The sequence below is a fragment of the Loxodonta africana genome, chromosome 1 (assembly GCF_030014295.1).
Source record: "Loxodonta africana isolate mLoxAfr1 chromosome 1, mLoxAfr1.hap2, whole genome shotgun sequence".
NCBI lineage: Eukaryota > Metazoa > Chordata > Mammalia > Proboscidea > Elephantidae > Loxodonta > Loxodonta africana.
In genome coordinates, this window is record NC_087342.1 from 237,580,504 (window position 1) to 237,607,537 (window position 27,034).

Below are 27,034 nucleotides of genomic sequence, written 5' to 3' on the forward strand. Positions count from 1 at the left end.
CTGGGTGAGGCACACCTTAGTTCTTAAAATGACATCCTTGCTTTTTAACACTTCAAAGAGGTCTTTTGTAGCAGACTTGCCCAATGCAATGCATCCTTTAACTTCCTGACTGCTGCCGAAGGCTTGCTAAATATATCTGATATAAACAGAACATTTAAAACACAGTTCCACAGTTGACTTGAGATTCATATTCTGAAATGGCACACAAAGATGGACGTTTCTTTCTGGTTGGAAGCCTCTCATCTCTGGCTCTGAACCCGCTGAGAAGCAGGATGACTCTGCAGGTCAGAACTGAACAAGACGGATGCGAAATGTTCTGTTGCAGATGAGTGTTCCCTTTGAGGCTCAAAGAACAGCAGTTTCAGCACCTACATGAGACTGTGGTGCTTTGCCTTCCCAGATTAGGCTATTTCTTCTGCGAACGAGCTGGGTAAGGTCCAAGAGCAAAATAAATTACTTCACTTCATTGACTCATGAAAATATCACAACAAGACCACATCAATACTGCTGTCAGAGTTCAGAGGATCCGGTCTTGGAGACAGCATGTAATGTCTTTGTGTATGTGTGTGTAAGGGTGATCACATGTATGTAAGAGCAATAATGTCTGTAACAGCAGTAACATGTGTGAGAGTAATTGTGTGCGTAAGAGTAGTCATGTGTGTAAGAGTAATCGTGTGTATGTAAGAGTAATCATGTAAGAGTAACGTGTGTAAGAGTAATCATGTGTAAGAGTAATCACGTGTATAAGAGTAATCGTGTGTGAGTAATCACCTGTGTAAGAGTAATCATGTGTGAGAGTAATTGTGTGAGTAATCACGCGTATGTAAGAGTAATCGTGTACGTAACAGTAACGTGTATAAGAGTAATCATGTGAGTAATCATCCGTGTAAGAGTAATCATGTGTAAAAATAATCATGTAATAGTAACAATGTAAGAGTAATCGTGTGTGAGAGTAACCGTGTGTGAGTAATCATGCGTATGTAAGAGTAATCGTGTATGTAATAGTAACGTGTATAAGAGTAATCATGTGTGTGAGTAATCACATGTGTAATAGTAATAATGTGTGTAAGAGTAACTGTGTGTAATAGTAACCGTGTAAGAGTAGTCGTGCATGTAAGAGTAGTCGTGTGTAACGTAGTCACGTGTGTAAGAGCAATGGTGTGTAAGAGCAATCGTGTGTAAAAGTAATCATGTGTAAGAGTAATCATGTGTAAGAGTAGTTTGTGTAACAGCAAGTGTGTGTGTAAGAGCAACCATGTGTGTAACAGCAATCATGTAACAGTCATGTGTGTAATAGTAATCGTGTGTAAGAGTAATTGTGTAAGACCAATCATGTGTAAGAGCAATCCTGTGTGTGAGAGCAATCGTGTGTAAGGGTCGTCATGTGTGTAAGAGTAGTCGTGTGTAAGCACAATCACGTGTGTAAGAATAATGACTCTAGGTTGAACCTAATGATAGTACCTTTGTAATAACATAACTGTTTAAGATAACAAGCATGTCTTCACACTTACTTGCTGCAAAAAAACAGTGAAAATCCTCATCGGCCCAGAGGAATGTACCAAATGACACAGAGAGCTGCTCTTCCTAATACAGAAAACGCGTTAAAAACCATGCACCCTGAATCACTGAAATGAACGAAGCCAATCACTACATTTTTATCCCTGTAAAACTTTAGGGAAACGTCCTGATGTAATAGCAACGCTGGAATGCATGTATTAAAAAAACAAAAAAAACTTTATTTTTTCTCTTTACCTGAAAATTCTACACAAAAAAATTTTCCGAGTTAAATTAATCTTTCTGGGCACAATCTGATTACCTGGAATCCGAGTTATAAACTGCCGTATTTGAGTGAGAAAAAATAAAGAATTTTACCTTCAGTTGTTGTTAGTTACCAGTGAGTGGGTTCCGACTCACAGCGACCCTGTGCACAAGAGAAGGAAACACTGCCCAGTCCTGCACCGTCCTCACAATCGTTGTTATACTTGAGCCCATTGTTGCAGCCACTGTATCAATCCATCGCCTTGAGGGTCCTCCTCTTTTTCATGACCGTCTACTTTATCAAGCCTGATGTTCTTCTCCAGGGACTGATCCCTCCGGATAACATGTCCAAACTACGTGAGACAAAGTCTCACCATCTTCTCTTCTAAGGGGCATTCTGGCTGTACTTCTTTCAAGACAAATTTGTTCATTTTTCTGGCAGTCCATGTTCCTTAGTCCATGTTTGGTCAATATTCTTCGCCAATACTATAATTTAAAGGCGTCGATTCTTCTTCAGTCTTCCTTATTTATTGTCCAGCTTTTGCATGCGTATGAGGTAATTGAAAATACCATGGCTTGAGTGAGGCACACCTTAGTCTTCAAAGTGACATCTTCGCTTTTTAAAACTTTAAAGAGGTCTCTTGCAGCAGATTTGCCCAATGCAATACATTGTTTGATTTCTTGACTGTTGCGTCCACGGGCATTGATTGTGAATCCAAGTAAAATGAAATCCTTTACAACTTCAGTATTTTCTCCGTTTATCATGATGCTGCTTATTGGTCCAGTTGTGAGGATTTTTGTTTTCTTTGTATGTTGAGGTGTAATCCATACTGAAGGCTGTGGTCTTTGATCTTCATCAGTAAGTGCTTCAAGTCCTCTTCACTTTCAGCAAGCAAGGTTGTGTCACCTGCATAACGCAGGCTGTTACTGAGTCTTCCTCCAATCCTGATGCTGCATTCTTCTTCACATGGTCCAGCTTCAGTGTTAATTTGCTCAACATACAGATTGAATAAGCATGGTGAAAGGATACAACCCTGATGCACACCTTTCCTGACTTTAAACCATGCAGTATCCCCTTGTTCTGCTTGAATGACTGCCTCTTAGCCTATGGTCAAATTCCACATGATCACAATTAAGTGTTCTGGAATTCCCATACTTTGCAATGTTATCCATATTTCCTCATGATCCACACAGTCGAATGCCTTTGCATAGTCAATAAAACACAGGTAAACACCCTTCTGGTATTCTCTGCTTTCAGCCAGGATCCATCTGAAATCAGCAATGATATCCCTGGTTCCACGTCCTCTTCTGAATCAGCCTGAATTTCTGGCAGCTCCCTGTGGATATACTGCTGCAGCGGTTTTCCAATGATCTTCAGCAAAATTCTACTTGCTTGTGATATAAATGATGTTGTTCAAAAATTTCTGCATTCAACTGGATCACCTTTTGGTCACATAGCTGTCTTCCGAATTTCTTGGCATAGCCAAGCGAGCACTTCTAGCGCTGCATCTGTTTGTTGAAATATCTCAACTGATGTTCCGTAAACACCCGAGTCTTGTTTTTTGCCAGTGCCTTCAGTTCAGCTTGGGCTTCTTCCTTCAGTATCACTGGTTCTTGATCATATACTACCTCCTGAAGTGGCTGCATGTTGACCAATTGACAAATTGTTTTTGGTACAGTGACTCTGCATACTCCTTACATCTTCTTTTGATGCTTCCTGCATCATTCAGCATTTTGCCCACAGAATCCTTCAATATTGCAACCTGAGGCATGAATTTTTTCTTCAGTTCTTTCAGCTTGAAAAATACTAAGCATGATCCTCCCTTTTGGTTTTCTAACTCCAGGTCTTTATACATGTCATTATACTACTTTACTTGGTCTTCTTGAGCCACCCTCTGAAACCTTCTGTTCAGCTATTTTACTTCATTATTTCTTCCATTTACTACGTTCAAAAGCATGTTTCAGAGTCTCTTTTTGACATGCATTTACTATCTGCAGTTAGGATAACGTAAATAAAAGGAATGTTTGCCTTCGGAAGAAATTATTTTAAAAGCTATCTTGAATTAAACACATCATGTCTCTACTAGGCTTGGCTCCCGTTAAACTTTAAGGTGTTTAACTGAAACACAGAGAATTTAGCCTCAAGTTAAAATTTCACTTTCTACGGGTGGTTCAGTGGTAGAATTCTCACTACTCATGCAGGAGACCCAGGTTCCATTACCAACCAACGTACCACAAATGCAGCCACCGCCTGTCTGTCCACAGAGGCCTGCATGTTGCTGTGATGCTGGAAAGGTTTCAGCAGAGCTTCTAGACTAAGATGGACTAGGAAGAAAGGTGGGGTGATCTATTTCCGAAAAATCAGTCAATAAAAGCCCTACAGATCGTAATGGTCCGATCCACAACCGATTTTGGGGACAGTGCGGGACCAGGAAGTATTTCGTTCTGTTGTGCACAGGGTCGCCATGAGTTGGGATGAGTTGAGGGCAGCCAACAACAAGTCCTGAGTCCTACGAGTAAGGTAATTATCTTCTCGAGCATGTCTTCTGTTTCCTTAAGATCTATCAAGGCAGCTGTGTAATTTATTTGAGAAATAGTTTCTGCTGTCTAAGTATTTGGCTTAGTTAATCCTCAGGAAAGGAAATTTTAAAAGCATGTATGTATCTTTTATTGTGGTAAGTATGTAAGTAACAAAATGTTTACCATTTCAACCATCTTCACAAGTACAGCTCAGTGACATTAATTACGTTCATCACATTGTTCAACCATCTCCATGGTTTCCCCATCGCCCTTGACAGAAGCTCATGTTCCCTGAGTGTTGTGTGTTCCTGTCCCCTCCCTCCCGCCCACCCCCAGTGACCACTAATAAACTCTGGTCTCTAGACACTTGCCTATTCTAGATGTTTCACCTAAGTGGTACCAACAAATATGTGTCCTTTTGTGCCTGACTTATCTCACTCAGCATGTTTTCAAGGTTCAAGTTTCATCCATATTGTAGCATGCACCAGGACTTCATTTCTGAGGCAGGAAAATTTTTTTTTTTTTTTTAGTTTTTATTTGCTTTAAGTGAAAGTTTACGAATCAAGTCAGACTCTCATACAAAAATTTAAAAACACCTTGCTATATACTCCTATTTGCTCTCCCCCTAATGAGACAGCACCCTCCTTCCCCCCACTCTCTCTTTTTGTGTCCATTCGGCCAGCTTCTGACCCTCTCTACCCTCTCATCTCCCCTTCAGACAGGAGATGTCAACCTAGTCTCATGTGTCTACTTGATCCAAGAAGCTCATTCTTCACCAGTATCATTGCCTATCTCATAAAAAAAAAAAAAATAGTCCAGTCTAATCCCTGTTTGAAGAGTTAGCTTTAGGAATGGTTCCTGTCTTGGACTAATAGAAGGTCTAGGGACCATGACCTCCGGGGTCATTCTAGTCTCAGTCAGACCATTAAGTCTGGTCTTTTTACGAGAATTTGGGGTCGGTCTGCATCCCACTGCTGCTCTACTGCTCCCTAACGGATTCTTTGTTGTGCTCCCTGTCAGGGCAGTCATCAGCTGCAGCCAGGCACCATCTAGTTCTGGTCTCAGGCTGATGTAGTCTCTGGTTTATGTGGCCCTTTCTGTCTCTTGGGCTCATAATTACCCTGTGTCTTTGGTGTTCTTCATTCTCCTTTGCTCCAGGTGGGTTGAGACCAATTGGTGGATCTTAGATGGCTGCCTGCTAGTGTTTAAGACCCCAGACGTGAGGCAGAAAAATTTTTTAAAGAAATAAATGAAATAGCAGGTCAGTTAGAAAACAAGTTGACAAGGTAAACTCCTCTGCCCTTCTTTTATCTACCAGAGAAGGGCACTAAATATGGCCTCATAGAATCATCTCCAGATAAAGGTTGTTCAAACTTCTCAGGCTTAGCAGACAGGTTCCTAAGTCTTTTATTTGTGCTTCCCACAGAGATTCCACTTAAATGCGTTTATAAAGCTTTCCACACTTGTTTTTCAAGACTCAGGATGGCTGTTAAAAACAAAAACTTACCAGAAGTGGCTGCAATTAGGACTCCGATGAATTACATCAGGCCAGTACATCTTCATTTCTGGCAGAAGATCCTACATTAAAAAAACAAAAAGTTAAAAAGTCCACACAGAATCTAATAACTCGAAATGCAGAATACAGCTCTGATGAACTAATATATTTTTAAAAAATTAATTATACTTAAACCAAAACCCGTTGCCATTGAGTCGATTCTGACTCATAGCGACCCTACAGGACAGAGTAGGACTACCCCATGGGGTTTCCAAGGCTGTAATCTTTACAGAAACAGACTGCCACATCTTTCTTCCATGGAGTGGCTGGTGGGTCCGAACCACCGACTGACGTGCCACCAGGGCTCCGTTGGCAAATGGTAGGCGCTCCATAAATCTGTTGAATGAATTTAATTCCATTTGAAGATGACACATCATAAGCAGGAACGACCCAGTGGCGTTGTGGGGAGTTAAAACATGCCCTTGAGGAAAACGTGCCTGAACCTCTGTCACCAGGCTGTGGGGTATTCCTAGTAACTGCTCACAGAGGGTCCCCAGCCCCCAGCCCCCAGGATTACGGCCTTAGAAGACCTCCCAGGAAGGAAGCCAAGGAGGGGAACCCGGTCCAGTGCGATGTGGGTTAGAACCTGTGGTGGATTTGGAGCTGGCTACCCCATCCTTTTGGGAGACACGCATTCCGGGAAGGCATCTGCAGTTCCAGCAAACCCTCTAATTCTGCCTCGTAGTCTCAAGGGGGTCCCTCTGACCCCCTGGACCCCAAGCTGCAAACCCATGCTGTGGGTGCCCTGACATAGTACTGATTATTCACACGGAATTGTGGGCGCCCCCAAAGGGAAGATGAGCATGTCTGTCCATATGCGTACATATGAGTGAGACGGGGTAGGAAGAGAGAGAAGGCCTCATGTTCCACATAAGGTAGGCAAATTCCTGGGATACCTGGGAAGATTACTTCTGCTCATCTCTCTTGTAAATTCCAGTCCTATGAGTTAACCTTTAACATAATCTTTCGTACTTTTTTTGGGCTGAACTGTATCCCCTCAAAATATGTGTTGGAATCCTATGACGTGATCTTATTTGGAAACAGGGTTTTCTTTGTTATTAATGAGACCATACCAGTGTAGGGCATGTCTTTAACCTATCAGCTTCTGAGGTACTGGGCGGGAGCATGGAGAAGCGCCTTGCTGAAAGCAATTTGGCCTTTTTTCTTGGTTCTTTCTAAATAGACCAACACACGAGGCTAATGAGTGGGGGCTGACTAGACCAAGAGGGACCAACTGGGTGCCTGATGCTGACTAAGCGTCATGATGTACTGTTTTACAGCCACATGGGGCCCTAAGCCCTGAGGCTCACAGGAGCTTCCTGGTTTGTATCCATGCATGGGAGAAGGCAGTACGTCCTTCCTTGAGGCACAGACGCTCTACACTGGTACCCCTCCCAGGCCTCACCCTATCTCTTCATTCATATCCTTTGTGGGTGTAATAAATCTGTAGACATAGTATGGTGTACTCTCTGTGGGATTCTGTAAGTCGTCCCAGCGAATTATCGAGCCCACAGGGGCAGTGAGAGCAGGCAGGGGCTGGTATCTCCCTGTTTGACAGTCTGAAAGAAGGTGTCCATCTAACTTGTGAGTGTTGACTCAGCTCTGGGTGGCTGGGGTCAGAGAAACGCTACGTGGGCAGCTGGTCTGAAAGGTGTCCTTCTAACTTGTGAGCACTGACCCAGCTCTGGGTGGCAACTGTCAGACAGAGGGGGTGCCACATGAGAGCTGGCAATGAGGTTGGAGGAATGGCGAAGTGGAGACTGGATCCGTCTCTACATGGTGGGGAGTGCATTCACGCTGGTCCTGAGCACACAGTTAGCAACAAAGATGGAGTTCGCCCACTGTCCCTCACTGAGTGCAAATATGAAAAGTGTAGCTCAGACACAAAAGCGAGCACAAACGGGGGAAGACAGATGCCATGTAAAGATTGCAGAGGAATCGAGGAACACCAGGGCTGCAAAGTGAAAGAGACAAGGCCCCTCCCACAGAGCCGACACAGACAGGGCTGCCCCCTACAGTCAACGCCCTGAGTTTGGACTTCTCGCCTCCTGAACTGTGAGAAATAAGCTCCTGCTCTTTAAGGCCCCCCACGTGTGGCATTTCTGTTACGGCAGCACAGAGAACTAAGACACCCATCCTTCCTCCCTGCTCGCAGCCCCTACTTAGAAAGCCATCCCAGCTATCGCCAGAAAGGACAGCCCTGCCCCACCCGACCCTGTGCTCCAGGCCACAGCTGCCTAGAGCTGCCCACTCCTGTCAGGCATTTCAACTAGGCGCCACGGGGGTTGGGAGCCCATCAGCGCTGGCTCACAGGTGCAGCAAGTGCATGGTGCCAGACTGCACTCCCCCACGTCTGGGTTCACTTCCCACAGTCCACGTGGGGGCTGGTTTGGGCCCGGGGTTGAGGAGGAGAAAGGTTGATGTTTATTTAATTTGTGGGATTATGTATCAGTAACTCCTAAAAAGTACCAGAGCTTCAGTCATGCTGAACATATTCACAGCCTCCTAATTTTAAAACACAACTTGGAAGGTGCGCTTATGAAGGGAACAGTTAATCTAGTCCAACAGTCCATAACAGTAACATAACTAAAAGTTAATACCTTAATCTCCTCTAAATTAAAGTGCCAGGATCGGTTACAGTCTTCTGCTTTATCAGCCCTTGAAATTGACAAGATAAAGAGAAATCAGTCTTGGTTGAGATGGCAGCAACATCACATCAGCAAACTCATGACACTCACCACTTTCGTGAAGGTCTGCAGAGAATAAATGTGAAAGAAATCTCAACTGGGATTCCTGACACCACAAAAACGAATGAACAGACGATAAAACCAGCTGCCGTTGATTTGCCTTTGACTGACTCGGGGCGACCCCATGTGTGTCAGGAAAGAACTGTGCTCCAATAAGTGGTAACTTTGGTGAAGGGTAAGACTACACAATACTGGGGACGTCATGGAAGCTCCACAGACACATCCCAACTTCCTGAGGGACCAAATTACTGAGCTGAGGGCTGTGGGGACCGTGGTCTCTGGGAACATCTAGCTCAACTGGCATAACATACTTAATTTAAAAAATGCTCTATATTCTACTTTGGTGAGTAGCATCTGGGGTCTTCAAACCTTGTGAGCAGCCATCTAAGATACTCCACTGGTCTCACCCCATCTGGAGCAAGGAAGAATGAAGAAAACTAATGACACTAGGGAAAGGTAGACCACAACCATCATGGCCTCCACCAGACTGAGTCCAGCACAATTAGATGGTGCCTGGCTACCACCACCACCTGCTCTGACGGGATCTTAATAGAAGGTCCCGGACAAAGCTGGAGAAAAATGTAGAACTTACTGTCTGACAGAGGCTGGAGAAACCCTGACAGTATGGTCCACAGACACCCTTTTAGCATGGTAATGAAGTCATCCCTGAGGTTCACCCTTCAACCAAAGATTAGGCAGACCCACGAAACAAAATAAGGCTAAAGGGACACACCAGCACAGGGGCAAACTGAGAAGGCAGGAGGAGACAGGGAAGTTGGTACTGGGGAACCCAAGGTGGAAAAGGGGAGAGTGTTGACATGTCCTGGGGTTGGTAACCGGTATCACAAAACAATATGTGTATTAATTGTTTAATGAGAAGCTAGTTTGCTCTGTAAACATTCATTTAAAGTACAATAAAAAAATTCAAAAAAAAAAAAAAAGGACTGTGTTCCACAGGGTCTTCAGGGGCTGATTATTTGAAGGGGATCACCAGGCCTTTCTGCCAAGGCACCTCTGGGTGGACTCAGACTTCCCGCCTTTCGATGAGTAGCCAAGTGCGTTAATGGTCTGCACCACCTAGGGACTGCACGCAGTATACGCAATATGTACATGCACGTATAGTATATATAACCCATCGCCATCGAGTCGATTCTGACTCACAGTGACCCCACAGGACAAAGCAAAACTGCCCCTTCGCGTTTCTAGGGTTGTAAATCTTTAAGGAGGCAGACTGCCACATCGTTCTCCTGTGGAGCAGCTGGTGGGTTTGGACCACTGACCTTTTGGTTAGCAGCTGAGCACTTTAAGCACGGTGTCACCAGTGCTCCTTTATATGTAATATTAAAAAAAACAAAAAACAAAAAACCACTGCCATCAAGTCGATTCTGACTCACAGTCACCCTACAGGACAGAGCAGAACTACCCCATAGGGTTTCCAAGGAGCAGCTGGTAGATTCGAATTACTGACCTTTTGGTTAGCAGCCGTAGCTCTTAACCACTATACCACCAGGGGCCCTTATATATAATATACACACGTTTATTCATGTATTTTTACATATTTATTGCCTCAAAAGAAGAACAAGATGAGAAAAATTCAGTGATCTCAAAATGTACTCAGAATATCTAACCAAAAAAAAAAAAAAAAACCAAACCCACTGCCGTCAAGTCAATTCTGACTCATAGCGACCCTACAGGACAGAGTAGAACTGCCCCATAGAGTTTCCAGGGTGCATCTGATAGACTCGAACTGCTGACCCTTTGATTAGCAGCCGTAGGACTTAACCACTATGCCACCTGGGTTTCCAGAATATCTAATGTCATGTTTAAACTAGATAGTTACAATTCTATCCAAATGGAAAGAAACAACAACAGAATTCGGCTTATGTTAGAAAGACTCAAGATATTTTTAAATAAAGACCTCCTCTCTTCTATAAACTCCTACACAAAAAACAAGCGCACACATTAAGACCAGGCGCAAGGAAGGGTTTCAAGGTGGCCAGCTTCTTCCAGCTGCCTCATCCGGTTTGGACTGCATTCGATGCTTACCATAATCCATGTATTGTCCAGTAATCTGGAGGGTTGCTGCAGTCATTTTCAGCTTCCTGAGGGAAAAGACATGAAGGAAACAATGGGTTTGTTGTCTGTTTAAGTGCATTTAGCAACCCTACTTTTCTGTCAACAGCCATCAGCAAGGTGCAGGGACTGGACTGACAGGAGGTAAGCCCAGGGTTAGTTTTAAATTGTCCCAAAACACAGGTGATACAGGGGCTGGCTTTTCTATTTGAAACAAAAAAATACCAATGCTCAAACAGTGTAGACGATGGGATTTAAAAGCTATTTTTGTTCTTTTTGTATGCTCACAAACAAAGCCAACCTGATGGAAAAACTCATGTTTGCCCATGAATAAGCATTTTAGCAGACAATCAAAAATGAAGGTTTGGGGGCAAAAGGTGGGCAGCACGCAGTTAGACTCAAGCCTGCTCAGTGACCAGGCTCCAGCTCACTAGTGAAACAGCAAAGGACTGAAAATTTGGAGCTGGCCAAAACGCCAACCTGAGAAGAACATGTCCTTCCCCTCAGTAACAGAGATGAAAGCACTGAGATAAACATCTCCTATAACGCTCTTTGGAGCCCTGGTGGCACAGTGGCAAACAGCTCAGCTGCTAACCAAAAGGTCAGCAGTTCAAATCCACCAGCAGCTCCCTGGAATCCTATGGAGCAGTTCTACTCTGTCCTATAGGGTTGCTATGAGTTGGAATCAACTCAATGGTAATAGGTTTGGTTTGGTGTAACGCTTTGTTGTTGTTAGGTGCCATCGAGTCGGTCCCAACTCATAGCGACCCCACGTACAACAGAAGGGAACACCACCTAGTCCTGTGTCATCCTCACAATTGTTGTCATGCTTGAGCCTATTGTGGCAGCCACTGTGTCAACCCATCTTGTTGAGGGTCTTTCTCTTTTTCGCTGACCCTCTACTTTACTAAGCATGGTAAACACTCTTTAAAACCCAACCCAGCACTCTTTAGTGACCTCCAAATTGTCTAGTTAAAAATGAATTTTTCCAAAAAGAACAGTCAGCAAGAAACACATTTCGGCTTTCAGACCAGACTAAACAGAAGTAATGTGCGGCTCCCCCACCCCGGCTGTGAAGAAGCATACAAGAAGTCTGAGTCTGCTAAAATGGAGGTGCCATGCATGTTTTACCCACGCCTTTCCTCATTGAACAGGGAGCCACATCTTCTCATAGTTAGTCTGGTGATTAGATTAGGTCTCATCTCAGTGACCTAAATATCTGATGTGAGGAGTGAAAGACACTGCTATACAATGACAGGGCAGAAGAACCAGAAAACGAGTGTGGGGTCACAGGATGGTGGAGGTCATTAATTTATTTCCACTTCCACCCCTGCAGGAGACAGACTAACACAGTGGCCGCAACAAAGGACTCAAACACACCAACAGTCATGATGGCACAGGACTGGGCAACGTTTCGTTCTGTCGTACATAAGGTCACCATGAGTCAGAGGTGACTCACCATCAACTAACAACAACCTACATCCCAATTTTTTAGATGGAAAAACCAAAGTCCAAAGAAGGTAGATAATTAGCCTATCAGCACACAGCTAACCGAGAGCAAAGCCAAGACTCAGCATAGGTTCTTTGACTGGCTCCTGGTCCAACTTCTTTGTGTGTGCCACACACCTTTCCTGGGGACTGCTCAGTTCACAGGCTTTCATTTGATCAGCAGCCGCTCATCAAGCCCCAGGATATACAGGGGACAGTGCCGAGCACTGACCACACAAAGAGAGCAAGACAGAAATGATCCCAGCACCAACGTGTACATAAACCAGTTAATGTCAAGTCCACCCCAACTCATGGCGACCCCGTGTGCATCAGAGTGCAACTGGGCTCCATAGCGTTTTCAATGGCTGATTTTTTGGAATTAGGTTGCCAGGCCTCTCTTCTGAGGCACCTCTGGGGGACTCGAACCTCCAACCTTTCTGTTAGCAGCCGAGTGCACTGACTGTTTGTGGCACTCAGGAATAACCACTCATTAAAGGCAGCAGTCTCAGAAGGCAGGAGCCCAGATACAGCCCAGCCATCAGGAGGACGCCTTGACTAGAGTAGCAGGTACTTCCTATCACGGCCCCCCAGACTGAAGCGAATTTCCTAACAACATGTCACTAGTACTTGATTTTTTTTTCATTTCATTTCTGAAGGCTCAGGCAGGAAGGCACTTCCACGCGTGGCATCTATGATCAGTGCGCAGGACACACGCACACTGTCACATAAACGTCTCCCAGCACATGGCCTCTGTCCACTCCCTGAAGGCAGAGCCCATGTGCCAGCCAAGCACCACAGTTAATTAAGACGCAGGCTCTTCAACACAGGTCTTTCCAGCAAGAATCAATAACTCCTGGGACGCTTCATCGCCCAGGGTGCAAACCTGACAACAAATCAGAACCCTGATTGCATGGCAATTTAATTCTCTTCTGAGCAAAGCCACTCCCTAACCCCAGAGCAAAGAAACAGAACTAGACGAAAGAAAGAAAGAGACAACACGTTTTAAAGTCTGGAAAACTCTCAAATAGAGCAGTCTGCTGTAATGACTCACAGCGAGCCTACAGGACGGAGTAGAGCTGCCCCACACGGTTCCAAGGAGCACCTGGTGGATTCACACTGCCAACCCTCCGGTTAGCAGCCACAGGTCTCAACCATTATGCCACCAGGGCTTCTGTAATAAGAGATACACTGTTAGAAATGAGAGTTCCCAGATTAAGAGTAAAATTTGGCACCTCCCAGGACGAAGATACTGGGCTTGGAGCCTAAGGACCAGAGGCTCGGAGGACATGTATGTCAAGTGGCACAACACAGTGCATAAAACATCCTACTTTGCTGAGTAGTGTCTGGGTTCTTAAAAGACAGTGAGCAGCCCCCTCAGGTACAACTTGTGGTCTTGTCCGGTCTGGAATAAGGGAGAATGAAGAAAACCAGACTCAAGGGTGCAATCAGTCCATAGCCTACACAACCCTGAGACCAGAAGAACTAGATGGTGCCTGGCTACCACTACCAACCCCTCTGACTGGGATCACAACAGTGGGTCTTGGTCAGAGTAGGAGAAAAATATAGAACAAAAAATCAAATTCATTAAAAAAAAAAAAAAACAGAAACAGACTTACTGGCCTGATAAGAGGCTAGCGGAACCCCTGAGACTATGGCCCTAAGATGCCCCTCTGACCTGGAACTGAAGCCATTCCCAGAAACCACCCTCCAGTCAAGCAATAGACAGGCCCATAAAATACACAGTAACACTCAAAAAGAGCATTCTCTGTAGAACAAACAATTATACCACACCAAAAGGGCAACACGTGCCCAAAAGCAAAGATGAGAAGGCAGGAAGAGGCAGGAAAACTGGACAAAAGGAAATGGCGAACCCAGGATAGAAATGGGAAGAGTCCTGACATAGTGCGGGGATTGCAGCCAATGTCCTGGCGCGCTTTGTGTACAATTTGTTGAATGACAAACTAATTTGCTCTGAAAACTTTCACCTGAAACACCGTATTTTTTAAAAAAGAATAAAATTTGGTGATGACAAGTGACACTGCATTTTGTCAATAAATGACATAAATAAAGCAGCAAGGAAGTAGAGATTGTCACTCTTGCTAAATGCTGAAGGCAAGAACGAAAAGCCAGAGTACCTCTTAAAGAACATAAAATAATGTAACTACCATATAGCAGCTGAGTCCTTGGGTGCCTAACCGAAAGGCTAGCGGTTCAAACCCCCCAGAGGCCCTCGGAAGACAGGCCTGGTGCTCTGCTTCCGAAAAGTCACAGCCTTGAAAACCCTACAAAAAAAAACACCAAACCAAACCCATTCCCACTGAGTTGATCCCAATTCATAGTGACCCTATAGGACAGAGTAGAACTGCCCCCATGGGGTTTCCAAGGAGTGGCTGGTGGATTCGAACCGCTGACCTTTTGGTGAGTAGTTGAGCTCTTAGCACTGTGCCACCAGAGGCAGTCCTACTCTGTGCACATGGCATCACCATGAGTCAGAACAGACTCAAAAGGCAGCCGACAACAAAATAACAGCATGTAGCAACTACTGGCTACTTCTATCTCCCAAAGTTCAAAAGTCTCAAGCAAAATTGTAGAAACACTCAGTAAAATGAGGGATAGCAGGTCAGTATGATGACACACTTTGGAGTACTTGTTCAATGAATAATTTTAGGATAATTAGAATAATTGGCTCGCAAAGAGCTCCCAAGAGCGGATGATCTGGCCTAGGGTCTGCACAGAGCGGGCAGAGGTAGGGCCCCCCCACTGAAGTCCATGACGTGGCATGAAGATCCTCAGCGTGGACACCCTAAAAAGAACTCAGAGTCCAGGGAGAGAGAGCCACACACGGGAGAGCCAATGTGGAGGAGAGCAGGTGTGTCTGCTGGGCCGAGCAGAGGAGGGGGCAGGGCCCCACCAGCTCCTTCCTCTCAAGGAGACACTCTAACGATGCCGTGCAACACAAGGAGGACACAGCTGTGGGCTCTGAGAGGAACAGTCCCCTGGCTGGGGGCTGCCCCCACACCCTGGCAACTCACAAGGCAAGAAGGGTCAGGAGCTCTGGAGCCAGCAGCACTTGAGGCAGGAACACATGGGGAACCAAACCCCTGAAGGGGTCAGGCTGGGCAGAGAAACTCACCTTGCACACTGTGGGTGGCCAGTGGTGAACCATGATCAGCTTCTTCCATCCCATTCCACTCCCATTGCTATCACTGTGAAAGACAAGGAAATCATTTTCCACAGACCTCTATAAAGTTAACCCCCCAAAAAGCCCAAACCCACTGCCATCAAGTCGATTCCAACTCATAGCAACCCTATAATGTCACCAGGTGGAAACCCCATGTTCTGCTTGGCATGACTCATGTTGGCCAATAAACGAGAGACCGAGGTGGCACGGCAGAAATGCACCTTTATTTTGTTGTGCAAGGAAAGGAGTCAGTCAGAGCTGCTGCCACTACAACTGCTCCCTGAGGGCGAGAAGAAAGGTTACTCTTAAGCGGTTTACAAGCAGGGAGTTCATACAAGTTATGTCAGCAACATTCTTAATTGTACTATGTAGGCACAATGGGGTTCACATATAACTTCATGCATCACCAGGATTTTAATGTAAAATTTCAGGATGTGCCAAACAAAGAAAGTAGGATTCTAATGCAAAGCTGTGGGGGAGGAAGCCACGCTGTCACAGATTGAATTGTGTCCCCCTAAGATATGTGTATCAGTTTGCCTAGGCCACGGTTCCCAGTATTGTGTGGTTGTCCACCATTTTGTCATCTGAGGTGATTTTCCTATGTATTGTAAATCCTACCTCTATGATGTTGATGAGATGAGATTAGCAACAGTTATGTCAATGAAGCAGGACTCAATCTATAAGACTTGATTGTGTCTTGAACCAATCTCTTTTGAGATATACAAGAGAGATGCAAACAGAGACAGGCGGACCTCATAACACCAAGAAAGCAACGCTCGGCACAGGGTGTGTCCTTTGGACCTGGGGTTCCTGTGCAGAGAAGCTCCTAGACCAAGGGAAGATTGATGACAAGGACCTTCCTCCTGAGCCAACAGAGAGAGAAAGCCTTCTCCTGAAGCTGGCTCCCTGAATTCGAACTTCTAGCCTACTAGACTGTGAGAGGATAAACTTGTTTGTTAAAGCTGTCCGCTTGTGGTATTTCTGTTACAGCCGCACTAGATAACTAAGACACAAGCAAAGAAAGCAGGGCTCTGGTGCAAAGCTGTCTGTTGTTATTGTTAGGTGCCATTGAGTTGGTTCCATGTCATAGCCACCCTACGTACTACAGAGCGAAACACTGCCTGGTCCTGCGCCATCCCCACAATTGCTGCTAAAAGCTGCTTTAGGCAGTGGGATTTTCCACAGCCTGGAGATCTCTGCCTTAATAGGACAGAGCAGAACTGCCACACAGGGCTTCCAAGGCTGTAAATCTTTACGGAAGCAGACTGTCTCATCTCTCGCCCACGGAGTGCCTGGTGGGTTTGAACCATCCACCTTTTGGTTAGAAGCCAATCACTCAACCACTGTGCCACCAGGACTCCTTAGGAAGTTACAAAGAGGTCACTTGACAGGAAAAACAAAAGAAACAATAAATCCATCTATCCGTTCATTCGATGACTCATTCAACCAACACCGAGCACCTGTCACAGGTCAGCACTACTTAGGTGGACAGACGAGACCCCTGCCCTCCAGACGTGACATTCCAGTGATGGAGACTACTGATGCAGGAAGAAGCACACACAGTGGTGTCATGGTTGAACTGTGCCCCCCCAAAAAGACATGTTCACATTTTGGACCCTGTACCTGTGAACGTGGCCTCCTGTGGAAACAGGGTGTTTGAAGATGTTAGCAGTAAAATAAGGTGAGGCCACACTGGAGTGGGGTGAGTCCTGATTCCCTCACAGTTGTATCCTTATAAACAGGAGGAGGGACAGGCCCAGACAGAATTGGTGCCACGTGACAGCAGAGTTAATGCCACAGGAGCTGGACTGGGTGAAGCTTCAACCTAGAGTCAGTAAGCTGGTGTTACAAATTGAATGATATCCCAGAAAAAGAGAACTTCAAGTCCTAACTCCCTGTTACCTGTGAATGTGACCTTGTTTGGAAAAAGTCTTCAAAGATGTCATCAGCTAAGTTCACGTGAAGTCATACTGGAGTTTCGTGGGCCCTAATCCCATCTGAGTGGTGTCCTTACAAAAGGGGAAAACAGGCTGAGTCCAGGGGTGTAAGGTCCTATACCATGTGAAGATACCTCTATAAGCCAAGGAATGCCTGGGGCCATCAGAAGTCAGGAGGGACAAGGAAGAATCCTCCCCAAGAGCCTTCAGAGGGAGCATGGCCTTGCATTTGGATGTCTGGCCTCCAGAGCTGAGAGAAGGCATTTCTGTAGTTTTCAGCCTCCCAGTTGGTAGTGCTTCATTACAACAGCTACAGGAAGCTCATACAGTCTTATGTAGCCGTAAGTGGTAAAGGATTAATGAAAGAGAAAGAGGACAGGAATGCCGGGTGAGGAAGGGTGGTGATCTGCAGTAGGGATGCCTCGGTGTGGAGACAGACTCGGGGTGCGGGAGGGACAGGCTCGGTGTACAGAAGGGACCGACTTGGGGTGTGGGAGGGACAGGACAGGCTCAGGGTGTGGGAAGGACAGACTTGGGGGTGTGAGGGACAGACTCAGGGTATAGGGAGGGACAGGCTCGGGGTGCAGGAGGGACAGAGTCAGCGTACAGGGAGCGACAGACTCAGGGTGCAGGAGGGACAGAGTCAGGGTGGGGGCAGGAGAGACACGGGATACAGGGAGGGACAGACTTGGGGTATAGGAAGGAGAGACTCGGGGTGTGGGAGGAACAGGCTCAGGGTGTGGGAGGGACAGGTTTGGGGGGGTGGGAGAGACTCTGGATGCAGAAGGGACAGACTCAGGGTGCAGGACAGACTCAGGGTGCGGAACGAGCCCCACAGCGCCTTTCTCCCGAGTGTACGCAAGCCCCTTAGCCGTACAGACCCCCATCCCTTGCCTGCCTCCGTGAACCCACAAGGCCCTGGAAAGTGAATATTCCTCATTCACTCGGCCACAAAGAGCAGCGCCTCAGCCAGCAGGAGGCTGTTCCTTGTCGCTTGTTTCTCTGCGGCAATGGTGACAGCTAAGGACGGGAGCTCGTTCCAACGCTGCGATGGCTGTTACACAGAACGAGGTATGTGCGCTGCACCACTTTTAAAATCCAAGAACTGTGAAATGGGCTGAATCCAAGAGCTTCCCACGGGGATGTGAGCTGCAGTCTGTATTCCGCCCTCGCCGGCAGGAGGCCTCTGGCCACGTGGGACAAGATTTAAGGTGAAGGAGGGAAGGAAGAAAGTGCAGCTTGCACAATACTCTGCAGATGGAGAAAGGAGCTCTGGAAGCGAAGGGGGTTTGCAATCGGCTGTTAACCTAAACGCTGGTTGGGTCAAACCCACCCAGCGGGCCACAGAAAAAGACCTGTCGATCTACTTCCATAAAGGTTACAGCCAAGAAAACCCTATGGAGCAGCTCTACGCTGTAAGACATGTGGTCACTATGCGTCAGAAGCCACTCGACACAACAGTGTTTTGGTTTACAGATGTAAAAAGGCCCCAGCAACGCAGACATCACGTGATCCAGCAGCAATTACACTTTAGATTCGAAGGTTCAAAAGTAAGACTCAAGTTCTTACACATGAATTTATGCCAAAGAAAAAGTATGGGATTCACAATCAAGATGATACGAAAAATGTCTGGCAGGTCCGAGCCCATGAAGTCAGCCAGCTCTCTGTATAAAAGAAAAACAACAGAGGAACCACAGTGGTGACTATTAGAGCGGGCAGAACCCTCAGAGGCTTCTTCCCCTGGGTGCAAGAATCTTATTTTACCTTGGTGGAAACTGGGGCCTGAGGAGGTTGAACAAATCGGCTAGGAAGATGAGAACGTCACGACATAGTTTACAATCAAATGATCAAGAATCTGGCTACCTCCACCTCCATCCCATTCGAAGTACGGGTGTGGGTGTGAGAAAGCAAGGGGAAAGTGACAATACAGGGGATGTTTACAGCACTGAAGGAGGATGTGCCCGTAGGCAGAGGCAGGAAGGAGGCCACCAAGTCCTTAATCACACCTGCGTCAACTCTGCGTCTCTGAAAGCATGCCTTCCTCACGGTGGTTGTTCAGTGAGATCAGACGCTCCATTTAGGAGAGAAGGGGCCCGTCTTAGAGCCTGCGGTCCACAGCCGACATTTACTGAGTACCTGCTATCAGCCAGGCACCACTCTCAGTGCCTTCTCTAGGTCAATTTATTTCTCCTGACATCAACTCTGCGCGGGAGGTGCGGCTGTGAGTCCTGCTTTACAGATGAGCCAACCGAGACGCCAACGCCACACATGCAGACTTGCACTAGTTCACACTCAGCTAGTGCACTGCACGGTCTCTCTGGTGATAAATATTCTACACTTTTCAACAGAAAAAAAAAAAAAAAAGAGAACTTTTTAGACTGTCTTATACTATTTTCTGAGAATACAGAAATATAATGTTACCTCCTAAAAAAACCAAAAACCAAACCCGCTGCCGTTGAGTAGATTCCGGCCCACAGCGACCCTACAGGACAAAGAACTGCAGCATACAGCTTCCAAAGAGTGCCTGGTGGATTCGAACTGCCAACCTTTTGGTTAGCAGCTGTATCTCTTAACCATTACGCCACCAGGGTTTCGTAAAGTCTAAGATAAAACAGCTTAATTTAACAATAAAACCTATCTTTTTCCACTTTACTATAAGTATGAAAACCTTCTATTAAGTCAATCATTATCCAAATAAAATAGAACGAAAAAATTAAGATTTGTTATTCAAAATGTGGCATCCTCCACAAAATTAACATTAGACTCCTGGGCCACACTGCACTGGCCCAAGCCCTGTGACTTCCAGCTGGACCAGAAGCAGGGGAGGCAGAAGGGAAGCCGGGAGAGGAAGGGCTGCAGGGCCAGACGCTTAGAAAGGGGAAGAATGGCCCTATCAGCAGACAGTCATGCAATCTAAAAATAAAGATGTCTCCATCACTAACATCTGGATTTCTACACCACCAAGACGGCTCCTGAAAACCCTGATGGCACAGCGGTTAAGAGCTATGGCTGCTAACCACAAGGTCGGCAGTTCGAATCTACCAGATGCTCCTTGAAAACTGCATGGTGCAGCTCTACTCTGTCCTATAGGGTCACTATGAGTCGGAATCAGCTCGATGGCAACAGGTTTTTAAGATAGCTTCATCTACCTTGGCACCTGATACATACTGTTATGGATGGAATTGTGTCCCCTCAAAATTCTGTGTGTCAACTTGGCTAGGCCAAGATTCCCAGTACTGTGTGACTGACCACCATTTTGTCATCTGATGGGATTTTCCTATGTGTTGTAAATCCTACCTCTATGATGTTAATGAGGCGGGATCAGAGGTGGTTATGGTTAATGAGGCAAGACTCAATCTATAAGATTAGGTTGTGTCTGGAGCCAATCTCTTTTGAGATATAAAAGAGAGAAGTGAGTAGAGAGACATGGAGACCTCCTACCACCAAGAAACAAGAGCCAGGAGAATAGCTCGTCCTTTGGACGTGGGGTCCCTGCACTGAGAAGCTCCTAGACTGGGGAAGACTGATGACAAGGACTTTCCCCCAGAACTGACAGCGCCAGAAAGCCCTTCCCTGGAGCCGGCACCCTGAATTCAGACTTCTAGCCTCCTAGGCTGTGAGAGAATAGACTTCTCTGTGTTAAAGCCATCCACTGTGGTACTTCTGTTACAGCAGCACTGGATGGCTAAGACACACGCCTGGTTTGTCTCCTCTGTTGTTAGCTGCCATTGAGTCCATTCTGACTCATGGCAACCGCATGTGTGCAGAGTAAAACTGCTCCATAGGAATTCAAGGCTGTGACCTTTCGGAAGCAGACTGCCAGGGCTGTCTTCCAAGCCACCTCTGGGCATTGTCTCCTCTACAAGGCTGGACAACCTGTGCAGGTGCTGGTCTTCTCATCCTTCAGGGCTCTACACAACCCCTCAGACGACAAGCTCTCAGGGGTCCTTTCCTCTCCAAGACACTTGCTGCTGTTGGCTGCTGTGGGATAGGTCCCTGCCTTGGGGGACTCCATGCACCACGGAACAAAATGCTGCCCAGTGCTGCGTCACCCCCATGAGAGGTTGCAGATAAGACCACTATGATCCACAGGGTTTCCACTGATTAATTTTCAGAAGTAGATCACCAGGCCCTTCTTCCTAGCCAATCTTAATCTGGAAGCACGGCTGAAACCCGTTCAGCATCACAGCAACACGCAAGTCTCCACTGACAGGTGGGTGGTGGCTGCGTGTGAGCTGCACGGGCTGGGAGTCCAACCCAGGCCGCCTGCATGGAAGGCGGGAATTCTCCCACCAGACACCACTGCCCCATTCCCAGGCATTCATCCCATAAAACCACGAGCTAACAGGCATCATGTGGAAAACACCTCAGAGTGAGACACTCACACACATTTTTAAAGTTCTTTTTGTGAAAATACACCTACCTCAGGAATTTATCAGCATTGCACAGGCAGTAAAGAGCCAGACAGAAGGAACACAGGAGGATGTTGTAAATTACTTTGAGCTTCATTGTGTTGAAATCTGTAAGACGAATATATCACAAATGCATAAAATACTCAGATCTCACCCTTTACCAGGCTTTTAAATGCCAAGAGTTTTTTGTTTTCTTGATAATACAATGTCTTAACACTTTTTCCTGCATACTGTGAAGTGGCCGCAACGATAGGCCCAAACATAAGGATTGTGTGGACGGCCCAGGACTGGGCAGTGCTATGTTCTGTTGTACACAGGGTCGCTGGGTTGGAACCGACGCGATGGCACCCAACAACAACATAAAATGGCTTTGGTGAAGAAAACTTAAAAAAAAAAATTCACATACAGCAACTGCTGTTTCACTTCTAAAAAGAGGAACAACGCAGAGACCCGTGGATGACCTTCTGTGCTACAGGGGACCCTGGCATGGAAAGGGGCCTCAGAGGTAAGTCCAGCTTCCTTACCGTCTGAGCTTCGGTTTCTTCAATTTTGAAAGTTTAAATAAAAGCCGAAAAGTAACAAAGAAAAGTACAGAAGACCACACAAGTGAAAGGCAGGTAACAGGGTCAGAGGTCCCAGAGGGTGCACTGAGGCATGGCCTGCCGCCACCAAGGCTGGCCCTCCTCAGAAAGGTGGTCTGACTCTGCAGAAAGCTGTTAGTATCTGACGCTGCCTGTTGTTAAAGTCAGCCACTACCTATAAATGAGACCATCCTACTTGATAGGCAGGTGACCCAGACTGGCACCTCCTGAGTGCTCCTCTAGAGGACCCCGTGGCTCCCGCTCCTGAGTGTCCCTCCTAGGGGACCTATAGCCCCCGCTCCCGAGTGTCTCTCCTAAGGGACCTGTGGCCCCCGCTCTGAGTGTCCTTCCTAGGGGACCCTGTGGCCCCCATCCTGAGTGTCCCTCCTAGCGGATCCCGTGGGCCCACTCTGAGTGTCCCGCTTAGGGGAACCCGTGGCCCCCACTCTGAGTGTCCCTCCTAGGGGACCCTGTGGCCCCCGCTCTGAGTGCCCCTCCTAGGGGACCCCGTGGCCCCCGCTCTGAGTGCCCCTCCTAGGGGCCCCTGTGGCCCCCGCTCTGAGTGTCCCTCCTAGGGGACCCCGTGGCCCCCGCTGAGTGTCCCTCCTAGGGGACCCCGTGGCACCCGCTCTGAGTGTCCCTCCTAGGGGACCCCGTGGCCCCCACTCTGAGTGTCCCTCCTAGGGGACTCCGTGGCCCCCACTACCAAGTGTACATCCTAGGGGACCTATGGCCCCTGATTCCGAGTGTCTCTCCTAGGGGACCCCGTGGCCCCCCCTCCAAAGTGTCCCTCCTTGGGGACCCCGTGGCCTCCCCTCCTGAGCGTCCCTCATAGGGGACCCCGTGGCCCCCGCTCTCAAGCGTCCCTCCTAGGGGACCCCGTGGCCCCCGCTCTCGAGCGTCCCTCCTAGGGGACTCTGTGGCCCCCCCTCCGAGCGTCCCTTCGAGGGGACCTGTGGCCCCCGCTCCCAAGTGTCCCCCTCCCAAGTGTCCCTGCTGGGGACCCGTGGCCCCCGCTCTCGAGCGTCCCTCCTAGGGGACCCGTGGCCCCCGCTCCCAAGTGTCCCTTCTAGGGGGCCCTGTGGCCCCCACTCCCGAGTGTCCCTCCTAGGGGCCCGTGGTCCCCACTCCCGAGTGTCCCCACTAGGGGACCCCGTGGCCCCTGCTCCCGAGTGTCCCTCCTAGGGGACCCCATGGCCTCCCTCCTGAGTGTCTCTCCTAGGGGACCTGTGGCCCCTGCTCTCGAGCGTCCCTTCTAGGGGACCCGTGGCCCCCCCAGGGGACCCGTGGCCCCCGCTCCCGAGTGTCCCCCCTAGGGGACCCCGTGGCCTCCCTCCCAAGTGTCTCTCCTAGGGGACCCCGTGGCCTCCCTCCCGAGTGTCCCTCCTAGGGTCCCGTGGCCCCCGCTCCCGAGTGTCCCTCCTAGGGGACCCGTGACCCCCGCTCCCGAGTGTCCCCCCAGGGGACCCCGTGGCTCCCCTCCCGAACGTCCCTCCTAGGGGACCCCGTGGCCCCCCTCCCGAGTGTCCCTCCTAGGGGACCCCGTGGCCCCCCTCCCGAGTGTCCCTCCTAGGGGACCCCGTGGTCTCCCTCCCGAGTGTCCCTCCTAGGGGACCCGTGGCCCCCACTCCCGAGTGTCCCTCCTACGGGACCCGTGGCCCCCGCTCCCGAGTGTCCCTCCTAGGGGACCCCGTGGCCCCCCTCCCGAGTGTCCCTCCTAGGGGACCCCGTGGCTCCCCTCCCGAACGTCCCTCCTAGGGGACCCCGTAGCCTCCGCTCCCGAGCGTCCCTCCTAGGGGACCCCGTGGCCCCCCTCCCGAGCGTCCCTCCTAGGGGACCCCGTGGCCCCCCTCCCGAGCGTCCCTCCTAGGGGACCCCGTGGCCCCCCTCCCGAGCGTCCCTCCTAGGGGACCCCGTGGCCCCCGCTCCCGAGTGTCCCTCCTAGGGGACCCCGTGGCCCCCCTCCCGAGTGTCCCTCCTAGGGGACCCCGTGGCTCCCCTCCCGAACGTCCCTCCTAGGGGACCCCGTAGCCCCCGCTCCCGAGTGTCCCTCTAGAGGACTCGCGGCCCCGCGCACGCAAACACCTGGAAGCCGCCCACCGCCCACAGGGCGCTCCGGTCCAGGGCAAACGCCCGGCTGCACAGCAAGGGGCGACCTCTGCGGCTGAAACCTCTCCTTCGTCCCGGCGGAGCCCGGATCCCTGCAGCCCGCACGCGCTCCGAGCGCCCCGCGGCACCGCTTTACCTGCGTCCGCAGGCTTCCTCAGGTTCCAGGCTCCGACCCGACCCGACCGCCAGCCGCGGTCCCGAAGCTCCGGCCCAGACCCGCCGCGCTTCCGCCAACTTGCAGCGAAGGACCGGCGCCGCCTCGACCCCGCCCCGCCCGGGGACACGCCCACGCCCAGGGACACGCCCCCTACGCCGGCGGCCCCGGCCCCGCCCCGCGCCCCGCCCACGGACACGCCCACGCCCAGGCGCACGCCTACGCGCAGGGCACGCCCCCTACGCCGGCGGCCCCGGCCCCGCCCCGCGCCCCGCCCACGGACACGCCCACGCCCAGGCGCACGCCTACGCGCAGGGCACGCCCCCTACGCCGGCGGCCCCTGCCCCGCCCCCGCCCCGGGCCATTGCCTTCCACCCCCGCCTTGGTAAACAGGCTTTAGCTCCAGCTTGCTCCACCTCCCTCCCCGGCTCTGTAAATGCTGTGGTTTGAAAGCCCACGTTCTCTTGCTGTTTGAAGTGCGCCCCGTTTCTCCTGAACCACCCCGAATTAAATTGCCTGGTCCCAGGTGGGACAGAACCATGGCCGGCTGTGGGAGCGGTCCCAGGACAGCGGCCTGGCTAACCTCGGAAAGACCCCACCTTCCTGTGGCTGCAGAGGATGTCTGTTATCTTAGGGTGTGAGACCCTTATCGCAGAGGGGCCAGGTTGCCGAAGGGGTGTGCAGCGAGTGTGCCCTGGTGCCGGAGGGGTCCCACGCATCCGCTTAAACCAGTGGCATCGAGCGGACGCTGACTCATGGTGACCCGGGCGTGTCAGAGTAGAACTCTGCTCTACAGCGTTTTTGATGGCTGATTTTCTAAAGATTGTCAGGCCTTTCTTCTGAGTCCCCTCCGGGTGGGCTGGAACCTCCAACTATTCGGTTAGAAGCGGAGGGCATTCACCGTTTGCGCCACTGAGGGACTCGAGCACCCTAAAGCAGGCAGCCTTTTGATTTCCAGCTAGGTCATTTCGGTTCAGTTCCAAGCCATGAAGTGCCCCAACACTAATTCCATTTGATTACATCCCGTTGTGTGCATTCACCGTCTGGTTACCCACTGCATACCAGCCTTCACAGACCTGGGAGAACCACAGAGCCCGCAGATCTGAGCCTGCCCTGGAGGTGCTGCCCGCTCCTCTGAGAACAGTCACATGAAAAGCCAGCCTGTGTCCACATGCCTACGGCAGCTGGAGGACGCTGTCCCTGCCCCCATGAGAACCAGGAGGCAGGTGATCTGTGAAAGCCCACCCCCGAAAATCGCTGGCGGGGGTGGGGGGGGCTGTGGTTTACAACCTGCCCTCCCACCTCCTTGCCATCTACTGCTAGGCCTTCACAGTCTTCGTCCCTTCTCATACCTGCTTGGAAACCACACCTCAGAGATCACCAGTGGCCTCCTCATTGCCGAAAGGGGGCTTGCTACCCTGGACTCTCTGTCACTGCTGACAGTCTCAGCTCCCAACGGAAACCAAAACAAACCCAACCTGTTGCGGTGGAGTCAATTTGAGACACACAGGGACCCTATAGAACAAGAGGAGAACTTCCCCATAGGGTTTCCTAGGCTGTAATGTTTTTGTTTTTTTTTTTTTAATGTTTACGGGAGCAGATCACCAATGATTTTATCCCTCAGAAGTGCTGGAGGGTTCCAACAAACGACCTTTCAGGTAGCAGCCAAACACTTAGCCATCACACCACCAGGGCTCCCTCCTGAATTAGACGTGGGTCTGATCAAGTCACTTCCAGGGCCTGCCCATTGATCTTTGGATGGGTGCCAACGTTCTTAGTGTGCCCTGGGCCTCCCCTGCTCTCCAGCCTCATCCCTGGCTCTGCAGGCCGCCAGGAGCTGCGAAGGCCTCTCTGCAGGAGTAAGGAAGGAGCCGCCTCTGAGATGACCCACAAGGAGTCTCCTGCTTCCCGCCTCTTCCTCCATGACCAGCTCCTCTTGCACAAGGGCACAGGGTTTGGCAAGTGTGTGCTGTGTGTGTGAGAGAGAATGTGTGTACGTGTGAGCGTGAGTGCGTGTTAGAGTGTGTGAGTGTATGTGTGTGAGTGTGAGTGTGTGTATGAGTTAGTGTGTATGTGTGAATGTGTGTTAGTGTGTGTGTATGAGTGTGAGTGTAAGTGTGTGAGTTAGAGTGTGTGAGTGTGAGAGTGTAGGAGTGTGTTAGTGTGAGAGTGTAGGAGTGTGTGTGTGTCTGAATGAGTTTGACAGTCTAGGAGTGTGTGAGTTAGTGTGTGTGAGTTAGACAGTGTGTGTCTGTGAGTTAGTGTGTGTGAATGTGAGAATGTATAGGTGTGTACAAGCGTGAGAAAGTGTAAGACTGTCTTAGCCATCTAGTGCTGCCCTAACAGAAATCCCACAAGTGGGTGGCTTTAACAAAGCGAAGTTTATTCTCTCACAGTCTGGTAGGTTAAACAAGTCCAAATTCAGGGCGCCAGCTCCAGGGGAAGCTCTCTCTCTCTGTCCGCTCTGGAGGAAGGTCCTTGTCCTCAATCTTCCCCTGGTCGAGGAGCTTCTCAGGCAC

The 27,034-nt window shown here is 49.3% G+C and overlaps 1 protein-coding gene across 1 annotated transcript in view; it reads right to left on the bottom strand.

Annotated features, from left to right (window-relative positions):
- Positions 1 to 25,056, bottom strand: part of RNASET2 (ribonuclease T2) — a 39,382-nt gene extending 14,326 nt beyond the window's left edge. Inside the window, exons 1-7 of the mRNA XM_064294978.1 lie at positions 24,974 to 25,056; positions 24,498 to 24,820; positions 21,683 to 21,779; positions 15,275 to 15,347; positions 10,627 to 10,682; positions 8,434 to 8,491; positions 5,786 to 5,856 (exon numbers count right to left, since the gene is read on the bottom strand). Of these exons, the coding sequence (XP_064151048.1) occupies positions 5,786 to 5,856; positions 8,434 to 8,491; positions 10,627 to 10,682; positions 15,275 to 15,347; positions 21,683 to 21,779; positions 24,498 to 24,820; positions 24,974 to 25,056 (761 nt within the window). The remainder of the gene's footprint in view (positions 1 to 5,785; positions 5,857 to 8,433; positions 8,492 to 10,626; positions 10,683 to 15,274; positions 15,348 to 21,682; positions 21,780 to 24,497; positions 24,821 to 24,973) is intronic.
- Between the last annotated feature and the right edge of the window lie 1,978 nt (positions 25,057 to 27,034).